This window comes from Thalassophryne amazonica, chromosome 5 (assembly GCF_902500255.1).
Source record: "Thalassophryne amazonica chromosome 5, fThaAma1.1, whole genome shotgun sequence".
In the NCBI taxonomy this organism is placed as follows: domain Eukaryota; kingdom Metazoa; phylum Chordata; class Actinopteri; order Batrachoidiformes; family Batrachoididae; genus Thalassophryne; species Thalassophryne amazonica.
In genome coordinates this window covers 7,030,146-7,044,417 of record NC_047107.1, presented here as the reverse complement: position 1 = coordinate 7,044,417, position 14,272 = coordinate 7,030,146, and the positions used below count along the sequence as shown (strand labels likewise).

The 14,272-nt window shown below is 44.7% G+C and overlaps 1 protein-coding gene across 1 annotated transcript in view; it reads left to right on the top strand.

Annotated features, from left to right (window-relative positions):
• lrrc75ba (leucine rich repeat containing 75Ba) overlaps positions 1-14,272 on the top strand; it is a 71,471-nt gene that overhangs the window by 35,183 nt on the left and 22,016 nt on the right. The window contains exon 2 of the mRNA XM_034169694.1: positions 7,735-7,863. Coding sequence (XP_034025585.1) covers positions 7,735-7,863 — 129 coding nt within the window. The remainder of the gene's footprint in view (positions 1-7,734; positions 7,864-14,272) is intronic.

Below are 14,272 nucleotides of genomic sequence, written 5' to 3'. Positions count from 1 at the left end.
CATATTAGGACATGGAAGACTCCATTAAACCTTGGAGGTGATCTGGATCCAGATTCTGGATCAAGTTTCACTTTTTAAGCTTTTAAGGATCACATCAAAACTACTTCACAGATTCTCACCAAATCTGCACCACAGATTAGGGCATAGAAGACTCCACTGAATGTTGGAGGTGATCCAGATCAGGACTGGTGGACATCAGAAATCTCTGATTGCTCTTGTTAAAAAGAAATCACGTTCATCAGTATTCACACCCTTCGCTCAATACTTTGTTGATACATCTTTGGCAACAATTACAGCCTCAGGTCTTCTTGAATATGATACCACAAGCTTGGTGCATCTACCTTTGAGCAGTTTGGTCCATTCTTCTTTGCAGCACCTCTCAGGCTCCATCAGGTTGGATGTGCAGCGTCGGTACACAGACATTTTCAGATCTCTCCAGAGATGCTCAATTGGAATCAAGTCTGGGCTCTGGCTGGGCCACTCAAGGACAGTTGTCCTGAAAGTTTTCCGAAATTCTGTTTTTTGGGGGGAAAACGTGGAAATTTCCAGAAAAATCAAGCATCAATTGAAGCAAAATGTTGTCAGAGTTGTTCCTGTCAGCCATTTTGATGTTTACTGGACCTGGCAGCCAATCACAAGGCTTGGGACAAACCAGTGCAGTACGCTGTCATCCCATTGTGTGTGTCATGTCATGTCTTACTTACTTTACTTTTTTTTTTTTTTTTTTACTTTTTTTTTTTTACTTACTTTTTACTTTTTTTTTTTACTTTTTTACTGTGCTCCAACGCCTAAGGAAGACCTCTAACGGTCAAAACATCGCGACGGAGCACTTTTATCAGCTAACTTTCATCAGTGTTGGCAAGCTAACTAGCTTGCTAACGCTTTCGTTTGTTTTTTGTTTTTTTTCTCTTTTAGCACTGTTGTCGTGCGTTATCTGTGCTGCTCCACAGCGTGTTTAGTTGATTTTTATTTTATTTTAGCACCGTTGTCGTGCGTTCGCTGTTGCCGTGCGTTGCCTGTGCTGCTTCATGGCCTGTTTGGTGCCTTGATTGGGGCACTCCTTCTGCTGAATCACCTTTAAATTATTTACACATTATTCACTTTGTGTGTTTTTAGGAATCCACTAGGTTGCGTAGCTACTAGCTCTTAGCCGATTTAGCATGGCGGCTTCTCCTGTCTCTCCCGCACTTTTCTGCTCAGGGTGTGAAATGTTTAGTTATTCCTCGGCCTCCTTTAGCAGTAACGGTACTTGTAATAAGTGCAGCTTATTCGTAGCTTTGGAGGCCAGGCTGGGCGAATTGGAGACTCGGCTCCGCACCGTGGAAAATTCTACAGCTAGCCAGGCCCCTGTAGTCGGTGCGGACCAAGGTAGCTTAGCTGCCGCTAGTTCCCCCCTGGCAGATCCCGGGCAGTCGGGAAAGCAGGCTGACTGGGTGACTGTGAGGAGGAAGCGTAGCCCTAAACAGAAGCCCCATGTACACCGTCAACCCGTTCACATCTCTAACCGTTTTTCCCCACTCGACGATACACTCGCCGAGGATCAAACTCTGGTTATTGGCGACTCTGTTTTGAGAAATGTGAAGTTAGCGACACCAGCAACCATTGTCAATTGTCTTCCGGGGGCCAGAGCAGGCGACATCGAAGGACATTTGAAATTGCTGGCTAAGGCTAAGCGTAAATTTGGTAAGATTGTAATTCACGTCGGCAGTAATGACACTCGGTTACGCCAATCGGAGGTCACTAAAATTAACATTAAATCGGTGTGTAACTTTGCAAAAACAATGTCGGACTCTGTTGTTTTCTCTGGGCCCCTCCCCAATCAGACCGGGAGTGACATGTTTAGCCGCATGTTCTCCTTGAATTGCTGGCTGTCTGAGTGGTGTCCAAAAAATGAGGTGGGCTTCATTGATAATTGGCAAAGCTTCTGGGGAAAACCTGGTCTTGTTAGGAGAGACGGCATCCATCCCACTTTAGATGGAGCAGCTCTCATTTCTAGAAATCTGGCCAATTTTCTTGGATCCTCCAAACTGTGACTGTCCAGCGTTGGGACCAGGAGGCAGAGCTGTGGTCTTATACACCTCTCTGCAGCTTCTCTCCCCCTGCCATCCCCTCGTTGCCCCATCCCCGTAGAGACGGTGCCTGCTCCCAGACCACCAATAACCAGCAAAAATCTATTTAAGCATAAAAATTCAAAAAGAAAAAATAATATAGCACCTTCAATTGCACCACAGACTAAAACAGTTAAATGTGGTCTATTAAACATTAGGTCTCTCTCTTCTAAGTCCCTGTTGGTAAATGATATAATAATTGATCAACGTATTGATTTATTCTGCCTAACAGAAACCTGGTTACAGCAGGATGAATATGTTAGTTTAAATGAGTCAACACCCCCGAGTCACACTAACTGTCAGAATGCTCGTAGCACGGGCCGAGGCGGAGGATTAGCAGCAATCTTCCATTCCAGCTTATTAATTAATCAAAAACCTAGACAGAGCTTTCATTCATTTGAAAGCTTGACTCTTAGTCTTGTCCATCTAAATTGGAAGTCCCAAAAACCAGTTTTATTTGTTATTATCTATCGTCCACCTGGTCGTTACTGTGAGTTTCTCTGTGAATTTTCAGACCTTTTGTCTGACTTAGTGCTTAGCTCAGATAAGATAATTATAGTGGGCGATTTTAATATCCACACAGATGCTGAGAATGACAGCCTCAACACTGCATTTAATCTATTATTAGACTCTATCGGCTTTGCTCAAAAAGTAAATGAGTCCACCCACCACTTTAATCATACCTTAGATCTTGTTCTGACTTATGGTATGGAAATAGAAGACTTAACAGTATTCCCTGAAAACTCCCTTCTGTCTGATCATTTTTTAATAACATTTACATTTACCCTGATGGACTACCCTGCAGTGGGGAATAAGTTTCATTACACTAGAAGTCTTTCAGAAAGCGCTGTAACTAGGTTTAAGGATATGATTCCTTCGTTATGTTCTCTAATGTCATATACCAACACAGAGCAGAGTAGCTACCTAAACTCTGTAAGGGAGTTAGAGTATCTCGTCAATAGTTTTACATCCTCTTTGAAGACAACTTTGGATGCTGTAGCTCCTCTGAAAAAGAGAGCTTTAAATCAGAAGTGTCTGACTCCGTGGTATAACTCACAAACTCGTAGCTTAAAGCAGATAACCCGTAAGTTGGAGAGGAAATGGCGTCTCACTAATTTAGAAGATCTTCACTTAGCCTGGAAAAAGAGTTTGTTGCTCTATAAAAAAGCCCTCCGTAAAGCTAGGACATCTTTCTACTCATCACTAATTGAAGAAAATAAGTATAACCTCAGGTTTCTTTTCAGCACTGTAGCTAGGCTGACAAAGAGTCAGAGCTCTATTGAGCTGAGTATTCCATTAACTTTAACTAGTAATGACTTCATGACTTTCTTTGCTAACAAAATTTTAACTATTAGAGAAAAAATTACTCATAACCATCCCAAAGATGTATCGTTATCTTTGGCTGCTTTCAGTGATGCCGGTATTTGGTTAGACTCTTTCTCTCCGGTTGTTCTGTCTGAGTTATTTTCATTGGTTGCTTCGTCCAAACCATCGGCATGTTTATTGGACCCCATTCCTGCCAGGCTGCTCAAGGAAGTCCTACCATTATTTAATGCTTCAATCTTAAATATGATCAATCTATCTTTGTTAGTTGGTTATGTACCACAGGCCTTTAAGGTGGCAGTAATTAAACCATTACTTAAAAAGCCATCACTTGACCCAGCTATCTTAGCTAATTATAGGCCAATTTCCAACCTTCCTTTTCTCTCAAAGATTCTTGAGAGGGTAGTTGTAAAACAGCTAACTGATCACCTGCAGAGGAATGGTCTATTTGAAGAGTTTCAGTCAGGTTTTAGAATTCATCATAGTACAGAAACAGCATTAGTGAAGGTTACAAATGATCTTCTTATGGCTTCGGACAGTGGACTTATCTCTGTGCTTGTTCTGTTGGACCTCAGTACTGCTTTTGATACTGTTGACCATAAAATTTTATTACAGAGGTTAGAGCATGTCATAGGTATTAAAGGCACTGCGCTGCAGTGGTTTGAATCATATTTGTCTAATAGATTACAGTTTGTTCATGTAAATGGGGAATCTTCTTCACAGACTAAAGTTAATTATGGAGTTCCACAAGGTTCTGTGCTAGGACCAATTTTATTCACTTTATACATGCTTCCCTTAGGCAGTATTATTAGACGGTATTGCTTAAATTTTCATTGTTACGCAGATGATACCCAGCTTTATCTATCCATGAAGCCAGAGGATACACACCAATTAGCTAAACTGCAGGATTGTCTTACAGACATAAAGACATGGATGACCTCTAATTTCCTGCTTTTAAACTCAGATAAAACTGAAGTTATTGTACTTGGCCCCACAAATCTTAGAAGCATGGTGTCTAACCAGATCGTTACTCTGGATGGCATTTCCCTGATCTCTAGTAATACTGTGAGAAATCTTGGAGTCATTTTTGATCAGGATATGTCATTCAAAGCGCATATTAAACAAATATGTAGGACTGCCTTTTTGCATTTACGCAATATCTCTAAAATCAGAAAGGTCTTGTCTCAGAGTGATGCTGAAAAACTAATTCATGCATTTATTTCCTCTAGGCTGGACTATTGTAATTCATTATTATCAGGTTGTCCTAAAAGTTCCCTAAAAAGCCTTCAGTTGGTTCAGAATGCTGCAGCTAGAGTACTGACGGGGACTAGCAGGAGAGAGCATATCTCACCCGTGTTGGCCTCTCTTCATTGGCTTCCTGTTAATTCTAGAATAGAATTTATTTTAATCAGGTCCCATCTTATCTTAGGGACCTCGTAGTACCATATTACCCCATTAGAGCGCTTCGTTCTCAGACTGCGGGCTTACTTGTAGTTCCTAGGGTTTGTAAGAGTAGAATGGGAGGCAGAGCCTTCAGCTTTCAGGCTCCTCTCCTGTGGAACCAGCTCCCAATTCAGATCAGGGAGACAGATACCCTCTCTACTTTTAAGATTAGGCTTAAAACTTTCCTTTTCGCTAAGGCTTATAGTTAGGGCTGGATCGGGTGACCCTGGACCATCCCTTGGTTATGCTGCTTTAGACGTAGATTGTGGGGGGGTTCCCATGATGCACTGTTTCTTTCTCTTTTTGCTCCGTATGCATCACTCTGCATTTAATCATTAGTGATCGATCTCTGCTCCCCTCCACAGCATGTCTTTTTCCTGTTTTTTTCCCTCAGCCCCAACCAGTCTCAGCAGAAGACTGCCCCTCCCTGAGCCTGGTTCTGCTGGAGGTTTCTTCCTGTTAAAAGGGAGTTTTTCCTTCCCACTGTTGCCAAGTGCTTGCTCATAGGGGGTCGTTTTGACCTTTGGGGTTTTTCATAATTATTGTATGGCCTTGCCTTGCAATATGGAGCGCCTTGGGGCAACTGTTTGTTGTGATTTGGCGGTATATAAGAAAAAAGTTGATTGATTGATTGATGTCATGTCATGTGTCATGTTGTGTCATGTTTCCTGACGCGGCAAATTTAGTCTGTGGTCTGATTTGATGATCTTCATATTTGTGAAGTCATTTGGAAACGTCTCTGAGATACCACAGTGGATGTGAAGTCTCACGTTTTAATGTCCAGATATGAGACTGAAGGATAAATGTTACATGCCGCCACTCAACCACACAAATGAAAGGCACCTTTACAGATTTTACTGTGAACCCCACATCGTGCTGAAACTACAAAACAATCATCATTTATACAGAAAAGCTCCCAGTAAGTCTTTGATTTTTTTTCTTTTAATCATGTTTCAAAATCTGTCTTTGGGGTGAATTTACTTCAGACTGTATCCATGCAAACGTGATATGTTAGTCTGCTAAATTATCTGCATTGTATAGGTTCTTCTGTTACATCGACATGATATCCAACTGGAGGAAAATATGATAAAATTTTAACACGCTCTAAAAGTCTAAATTGTTTTGCGAGACACATAAATTGTCAGTATCCCAGCTTTTTTGAAACGTGTTGCAGGCATCCATTTGAAAATGAGCAACTATTTGGACAAAAACAATAAAGTTTATCAGTTTGAACATTAAATGTCTTGTCTTTGTGGTGTATTCAGTTGAATATAGGTTGAAGAGGATTTGCAAATCATTGTATTCTGTGTTTATTTACATTTTACACAACGTCCCAACTTCATTGGAATTGGGGTTGTACATGCAGAAATGTGACAGGGGTGGGGTTTGAACCAGGAACCTTCTGCACAGAAACCAAGCACACCAACCACTTGGCCTCCTTTATTAAGCATGTTGTTGTTGTTTGCGAGCAGTGGCATGGCGGGTGTCAAGCTGTGGTATGTTGTATGTTGAGCAGTAGCATGGTGGGTGTCGAGCCGTGGTGTGTTGGGTGTTGAGCAGTGGTATGGCGGGTGTCGAGCCGTGGTATGTTGCATGTTGAGCAGTGGCATGGTGGGTGTCGAGCCGTGGTGTGTTGGGTGTTGAGCAGTGGCATGGCGGGTGTCGAGCCATGGTGTGTTGGGTGTTGAGCAGTGGCATGGTGGGTGTCGAGCCGTGGTGTGTTGGGTGTTGAGCAGTGCTATGGTGGGTGTCGAGCCGTGGTATGTTGCATGTTGAGCAGTGGCATGGTGGGTGTCGAGCCGTGGTGTTTTGGGTGTTGAGCAGTGGTATGGTGGGTGTCGAGCCGTGGTATGTTGCATGTTGAGCAGTGGCATGGTGATTGTCGAGCCGTGGTATGTTGCATATTGTGCAGTGGCATGGTGGGTGTCGAGCCGTGGTGTGTTGGGTGTTGAGCAGTGGAATGGTGGGTGTCGAGCCATGGTGTGTTGGGTGTTGAGCAGTGGCATGGTGGGTGTCAAGCCGTGGTATGTTGCATATTGTGCAGTGGCATGGTGGGTGTCGAGCCGTGGTGTGTTGCATGTTGAGCAATGGCATGGTTGGTGTCCAGCCGTGGTGTGTTGGGTGTTGAGCAGTGGAATGGTGGGTATCGAGCCATGGTGTGTTGGGTGTTGAGCAGTGGCATGGCGGGTGTCAAGCCGTGGTATGTTGCATATTGTGCAGTGGCATGGTGGGTGTCGAGCCGTGGTGTGTTGGGTGTTGAGCAGTGGAATGGTGGGTGTCGAGCCATGGTGTGTTGGGTGTTGAGCAGTGGCATGGCGGGTGTCAAGCCGTGGTATGTTGCATATTGTGCAGTGGCATGGTGGGTGTCGAGCCGTGGTGTGTTGGGTGTTGAGCAGTGGGATGGTGGGTGTCGAATCGTGGTGTGTAGGGTGTCCATTTGCGGCATGATGGGTGTCGAGCTGCGGCGTGTTGGGTGTTGAGTTGTGGTGTGTTGGGTGTCGTGTTGTGGTGTGTTGGGTGTTGAGTTGTGGTGTGTTGGGTGTTGAGTTGTGGTGTTTTGGGTGTCGAGCTGCTTGTGAAAGTTGTTTAAATATGCCAAAGCACAGTGTTCTCTGTGATTCTCTTGGGATTTTGACTTTTTTTCTAACAGATTAAAAATCTGCTGTCTCTGTTACTGAATATTTTAAACAAACCTTCTCCCTGTTTTATGTCACACTGCCCCTGACAGAGCCGGCGCCATCAGTGACGCTTTTCATTTTCCTCCTCAGCGTTCGATGCGTATTTGAAGTTATTCCTGGATGGTAACAGTGGGGTCTTGCTGTGGGACTGACTGTTGTGTTGTCTTGTCTCCTTTTGCCAGGATCTCGGGTTGGAAGGCTCCTCACTCAATGACATCTTGTACAAGAACGCCGCCTTCCTCAACCTTGTGGATCCAATCTCACACGAGCTGCTGCTCAGTTTGGCTCGGGAGATGCAATGCCCAAAAAAGGTCAGTATGAAAAACTTTCTCTTTCCTGTAGCAGACACTAACAGATTAACCACAAACATATATCTGCTGTTATGAGAAATAAAGTGTTTTCTGAGGATCTTCTCAGCTGAAAATGCCAGATCCACTCAGCATGAAAACAGTGTGTGGGCCAACAGTAAAAATGTAGTCTGAGGATCCTCCCAGTTTGGACTTGTCCAGGTGGATGGCTGAAGGAAAACCTGCAGACACACGTCCCATTACAGCACACACGCCTTATACAGTATGAGATGTGTGTAACCTTAACCAGTGCCGAATGTGGAGCTCAACAGAACTGCGTGACAGAGCCGCGCACATGAGATTAGTTCTTCAGAAAAACTTCCTGTCTCAGAATACAACAAAACAAATACAGAATTTTCCGGAGTAAAAGTGTATGTTTTTTGTTTGTCTGTTTTAGTTATTTAGCAGTTTGAGACGTCCTGCGACAAAAAAAAAAAACAAAAAAAAAAAAAAGATTTTTATGACAGTGGAACGGGAAACACGACATTAAAGTACCTTTTTTGGAATAGGGCTCCATTACTTTCAGCTTGTGTGTAAAACCATCAGGTCACCTTAAAGCGTTTGTTATACGAGCTATCGTGGTGAGGTTTTCCTCATAGATAAAATAAATTTAGCGGTGATGCTCATTTCAAGCACATGTGAATAAATGTCTTTACTAAACAGCTAAACATATGACAGTTGAAAAATGTCCCATTGGTTTGGTGCCACACGTGCTGCCTCACCCACCACTGACAAGCCAGCTGGCACCAGGTGGTTGGACACAAATGTAGGATTCAGGTCTTCAGCTTAACAGAGTTTCATGTCAGGGCTTGCGTGGGTCGGTACAGCAAAAGGCAGTCCAAAAATACCAGCAGTAAGGGCTCCTTCACACATAAGATGACTGAAGCCGACTAGCGCACGCAGGAGGAATTCCATGCCATTTGTGAAAAATCAGAACCGCCTCTAAAGCTTTGGACACATGTCACTACAACTATTTGCGCACACAAGCAGCAGAAAGATAAAGAGTGCCCTGTGAGAGCCCATTCGATCCCTCAAGCGGCAGGTGTTGGCCAAATTCACGGTGATACACGTGAACATCTAATACTGGTCGCGGAGTACTTAGGAAATGTGTGACTATTCCAACTATTAGCATGAAAACAGTGAGCAGGCAACCACTGTCGAGCTGGATGTGAAATTTGTCTAAGTGCACCCTCCACAACATGTGTGTGCGTGTTTCACGCACTCCCCCCCCGCTCCCCCCAACACCTGCCATGCGTGTGGTTTGTGTGTCTCCCCCCGCAGCCGAGACGCCTCTCATCTGATCACAGAGTGACACCTTTGTCTGTGCGCTGAACAGACGGGGGCGTGGCTGGCTGCCAACAGCAGCAGCTGTAGATATCACTGGTCCTGGACGTCACAGCTGCAGAACAGGTACCATGTTTTGACGGACAGGACCTTACTGTCCACTGTGATGCATGTGTGTGCTTGCTGTCCTCATGTGGAAATACATAAAAACATATATCGCTTTTGCGATTGGCTGGAGAATGCGCAGAGCGCACACATTGACAGGCTGTCCCAGCTGAAACAGACCGCCACTTCATGTGGACATGCAGCAAGCGATCTGAATTTCACATCTGTCTGACAGGACACACGCGCGGGCCCGGCCCGACATGCGTGTCCTGCAACTTTCAGTCACGTATCAGCAGAAAAGGGTTCTGCATTCTGTCCACTTTTATTTATTATTTATATCAACCCAGTGATATTCACTAATTATACAGCTGGTTTTTATTTTATGTTTCTCCACATCAGCGGCACAATGTGGTGCAACACATCAAAGCTGCTCGCACTGTGTTCGTACATGCGCACAATGGTTGGTGGTTCCCCATTTTGTGTTTGGTTCACGGATTTTCTTCTGGTTTCTGCATCTTTTGTGTTATGTGTGAAGTGGCCCACAGGTGTGTGAGGAAGGTTCCAGTAAGGGGGCATTAACTAAAGTATTTGTATTCAAATTATTGTTATGCATTTGCTGCTGCAGTATTTGAAAATTGCCCCACTGTACGAGGTCTGTCCGTAAAGTATCGTACCTTTTTATTTTTTTCAAAAACTATATGGATTTCATTCATATGTTTTTACGTCAGACATGCTTGAACCCTCGTGCGCATGCGTGAGTTTTTTCCACGCCTGTCGGTGACGTCATTCGCCTGTGAGCACGCCTTGTGGAAGGAGTGGTCCCGCCCCCTCGTCGGATTTTCATTGTCTGGAAATGGCGGAATGAAAAGGACTTTTTTTCCATCAGAATTTTTTCAGAAGCTGTTAGACTGGCACCTGGAAACCATTCTAAAAATTTATCTGGCTTTCAGTGAAAATTTTACGGGCTTCACAGAGAATAAGGACTTTAACTACAGGTTTAAGGACCCCTTTAAAGGACGGTCGGTGCGCCGCGCTGCGAGCTGCGACGATGCGGCACAAACCACTGGATCATTTCTAAGCTGATGGCTCTGTGGATACGAGACCGTCGTGTGCTCTTTCTCTGGTTATCACAAGAGCTGGACATCAGCCATTTTCCGGCAGATTTCACTTTTAACAAGAGATTTTGTCATGGAAAGCCGCACGGAGGCTTCGTGCATCACGACCGATTCGCTGATGAAGCGAGACAAAGGAACACCTCCGTTTCGGAGTGTTAGAGGACAAGTTGGGACATGTCCAGCTCTCCACAAGTTCTTTTATACTCACTGGGCTGGTAAGCACTGAAAGCCGAGATAGACATGTCCCAACTTGTCCTCTAACACTCCGAAATGGAGGTGTTCCTTTGTCTCGCTTCATCAGCGAATCGGTCGTGACGCGCGAAGCCTCCGCGCGGCTTTCCATGACAAAATCTCTTGTTAAAAGTGAAATCTGCTGGAAAATGGCTGATGTCCAGGTCTTGTGATAACCAGAGAAAGAGCACACGACGGTCTCGTATCCACAGAGCCATCAGCTTAGAAATGATCCAGTGGTTTGTGCCGCATCGTCGCAGCTCGCAGCGCGGCGCACCGACCGTCCTTTAAAGGGGTCCTTAAACCTGTAGTTAAAGTCCTTATTCTCTGTGAAGCCCGTAAAATTTTCACTGAAAGCCAGATAAATTTTTCAAATGGTTTCCAGGTGCCAGTCTCTAACAGCTTCTGAAAAAATTCTGATGGAAAAAAAGTCCTTTTCATTCCGCCATTTCCAGACAATGAAAATCCGACGACGGGGCGGGACCACTCCTTCCACAAGGCGTGCTCACAGGCGAATGACATCACCGACAGGCGTGGAAAAACTCACGCATGCGCATGAGGGTTCAAGCATGTCTGACGTAAAAACATATGAATGAAATCCATATAGTTTTTGAAAAAAATAAAAAGGTACGATACTTTACGGACAGACCTCGTAGTTGATATTTCCACAAAATGTCTAATGGACTTCATTTCCCAGTCACAGCTTCATGTGATGTTTTAGTTCAACTTCAAGCTGAAACTCGACACAATAAGAACATCTGAATTATTTCATTGGTGGTGCAAAGAACCAAGATGATTTAACTGTCCAAATACTTATGGATCTGACTTTTGCAGGACAGGACAACACATTTCCTGTATCACAATCACAAACCGCAATATTTCCCACAGTGATGGCAACATGGCTTTTTCTTCAAATGGTGATGAATTATTTTCAGCAGACGAGTGGAAACTGGACAGACAGAAGAGACCAGATGTTCCCAGCTCCTCCGCTCACTCTCTTCTCTCGACTTTCTGCCTTTTCCCGTCTGATGCACGCTGCCTGTGATTAGATTTTCTTCATCCAGCAAGGTCTCGAAATTGAGTTTGATTCATAAATTGCTCAATGCACGGTAAAAAATAATAAAGGTCTTCTTGTGTGTTTGTTTGAAGGCTCTTCGTGCTGCAGGAGCTGAGGCTGACTTAACGTGACCACAGTGTGAATATGAAAGCTTTGTGTTTCTTCAAAGAAAAGTGACACAAACAAAATCACATTTTCAACAGATGATGCTGCGTCCTCATTGCCACCTCTAATGCTCAGTTCCATCGCAGGTTTTTTTTGTAAGATATGACCTTTACTGTGATGGAGACTCATGTTGAGGTTTTGTGAGTCTGCTCCTGCAGGATTTCACAACACGGATTTGGGTTCATTGTAGCACACTCATCACTCGCAGGGGTGGTGGCCAAGTGGTTAATGCGCTTGGTTTCAGTTCGGAAGGTTCTGGGTTCAAATCCCACCCCTGCCACATTTCTCCATGTAATGTGGAGTTGCGTCAGGAAGGGCATCCGGCGTAAAACCTGTGCCAAATCAACATGCAGATCCACCTTAGATTTGCTGTGGCGACCCCGAGTGCAAACAAGGGAGCAGCCGAAGGGGCTTACTGTAGCACACTCATCACTCAATCGCTTATCCTGGATGGAGTCACAGGGCAACAGATCCAGCAGGGGACCCCAGACTTCCCTTTCCTGGGCCACATTGAAGACCTTTGACTGCGGAATCCAGAGGAGTTCCCAAGCCAGTGTGGAGATATAATCTCTCCACCTAGTCCTGGGTCTTCCCCAGGGTCTCCTCCCAGATGGACGTGCCTGGAACACATCCTAAGGGAGGCACTCAGGAGGCATCCTTACCAGATGACCGAACCACCTCAGCTGGCTCCTTTCAACACAAGGGAGCAGCAGCTCTACTCTGAGCTCCCTACGGATGATCGAATGTCACCCTATCTCTAAGGGAGACACCAGCCACCCTCCTGAGGAAGCCCATTTCGGTCCACTTGTACCCTCGATCTAGTTCTTTTGGTCATGACCCAACCCTCATGACCATAGGTGAGAGTAGGAACGAAGATTGACCAGTAGATCGAGATCTTCACCTTTTGGCTCAGTATCAACGCAACACCACCCCCGCTTTGCCGGCCAATAACACGCTCCATTGTCCCTTCACTCATAAACAAGACCCCAAGGCACTTGAACTCCTTCACTTGGGGCAAGACCACCTTCCCTACCCAGAGTAGGGAAGGTTTCCTGCTGAGAACCATGGCATCAGATTTAGAGGTGCTGATCCTCATCCCAGCCACTTCACACTCAGCTGTGAACCGATCCAGTGAGTGTTGGAGGTCACAGGCCAATGAAGTCAACAGGACCACATCATCTGCAAAAAACAGTGATGAGACCCTGAGCCAACTAAAGTGGAAACCCTACTATGACTATGCCTCGATATCCTGTCCATGGATATCACAAACAGGATTGGTGACGAGGTGCAGCCTTTACGGAGGCCAACCCCCACCAGCAATATAGCACAGAATGACAGAATTTGTATCAAATTCACTCTGGACATCTTTTAACCCTAATCAGTGGATGCAGGATCTTTTAAATATATTTCCTCAACCATTATACTTACTCAGCTGAAATTTGATCTCACTGTCACCTGTATAATTGTCTTCAGTTTCACTTCTCCTGATCGTGTTTGATTAAATACTGTGGGCTCCACAATCGTTGTTCTTATGTGGTGTGTTTGGACAGTAACAGTACCTGGTCAGACTGTGACAAAATTTAGAGCTTGGTGTAGATTTTTCTTGCTACACTGTCACAGCAGTTTTCATTCAGGATGTTTGCATCAGAGCACCTGCAGTGAGTCGGGAAAGTTATGGAATTTTGTATTGAAAAGTCATGTTTGAAAGAGAGAAAAAATATTCTCAAAGTTCTTTCAAAATGAAATGTGGTTTAATAGCCAGATGCTGCTGGTTGAGGTCGGGTCTTTGGAAAGGCCATTCCCATGTCTCATTGTCCACCTGGTTTGTGGACTTCACAACCAACTTTGATGTTTGCTTTTGGAGTCGCTGTCCTGCTCGAACACCAAACAGTGTCCATGTTTCAGATTCTGTTGAATAATTCTGAGGTTGTCTTTATTCTTCATTGTTTCATCCACTTTCTGCAGTGCACCAGTTCCAGAAACAGATGTTACAGTCAAGTCCAGAAGTATTTGGACAGTAATACTTTTTTTTTTTTTTTTGAGTGACAGTGCAAATATGACACTGGTGAGGGAAGCCACCAAGACACCCAGACAACTCTGTAGGAGATATAGATTTCTGTGGCTGTGATTGGATAAATTGTAGCGTAACTTTTATTTGTTGCAACAGCAGTTGCTGTATTTACATGGACATAAATAAAAACACATATCGCCGTGGTGGCGACAAGCTGCAGCAAGCAAGCGCGTGTGCGGAGTGGACACTGACAGCCCCCCAGGTTGAAATGGACCATCAGATCAGAACATGCAGCGGGTGATCTGACCGTCACGTCATCCACATGAGCTCTGCTCCACATGATGTGGTGTCTGTGCTGCGGCACACTGTCCACAAAATACGCATGTTGGGCAGAACACACGCGAG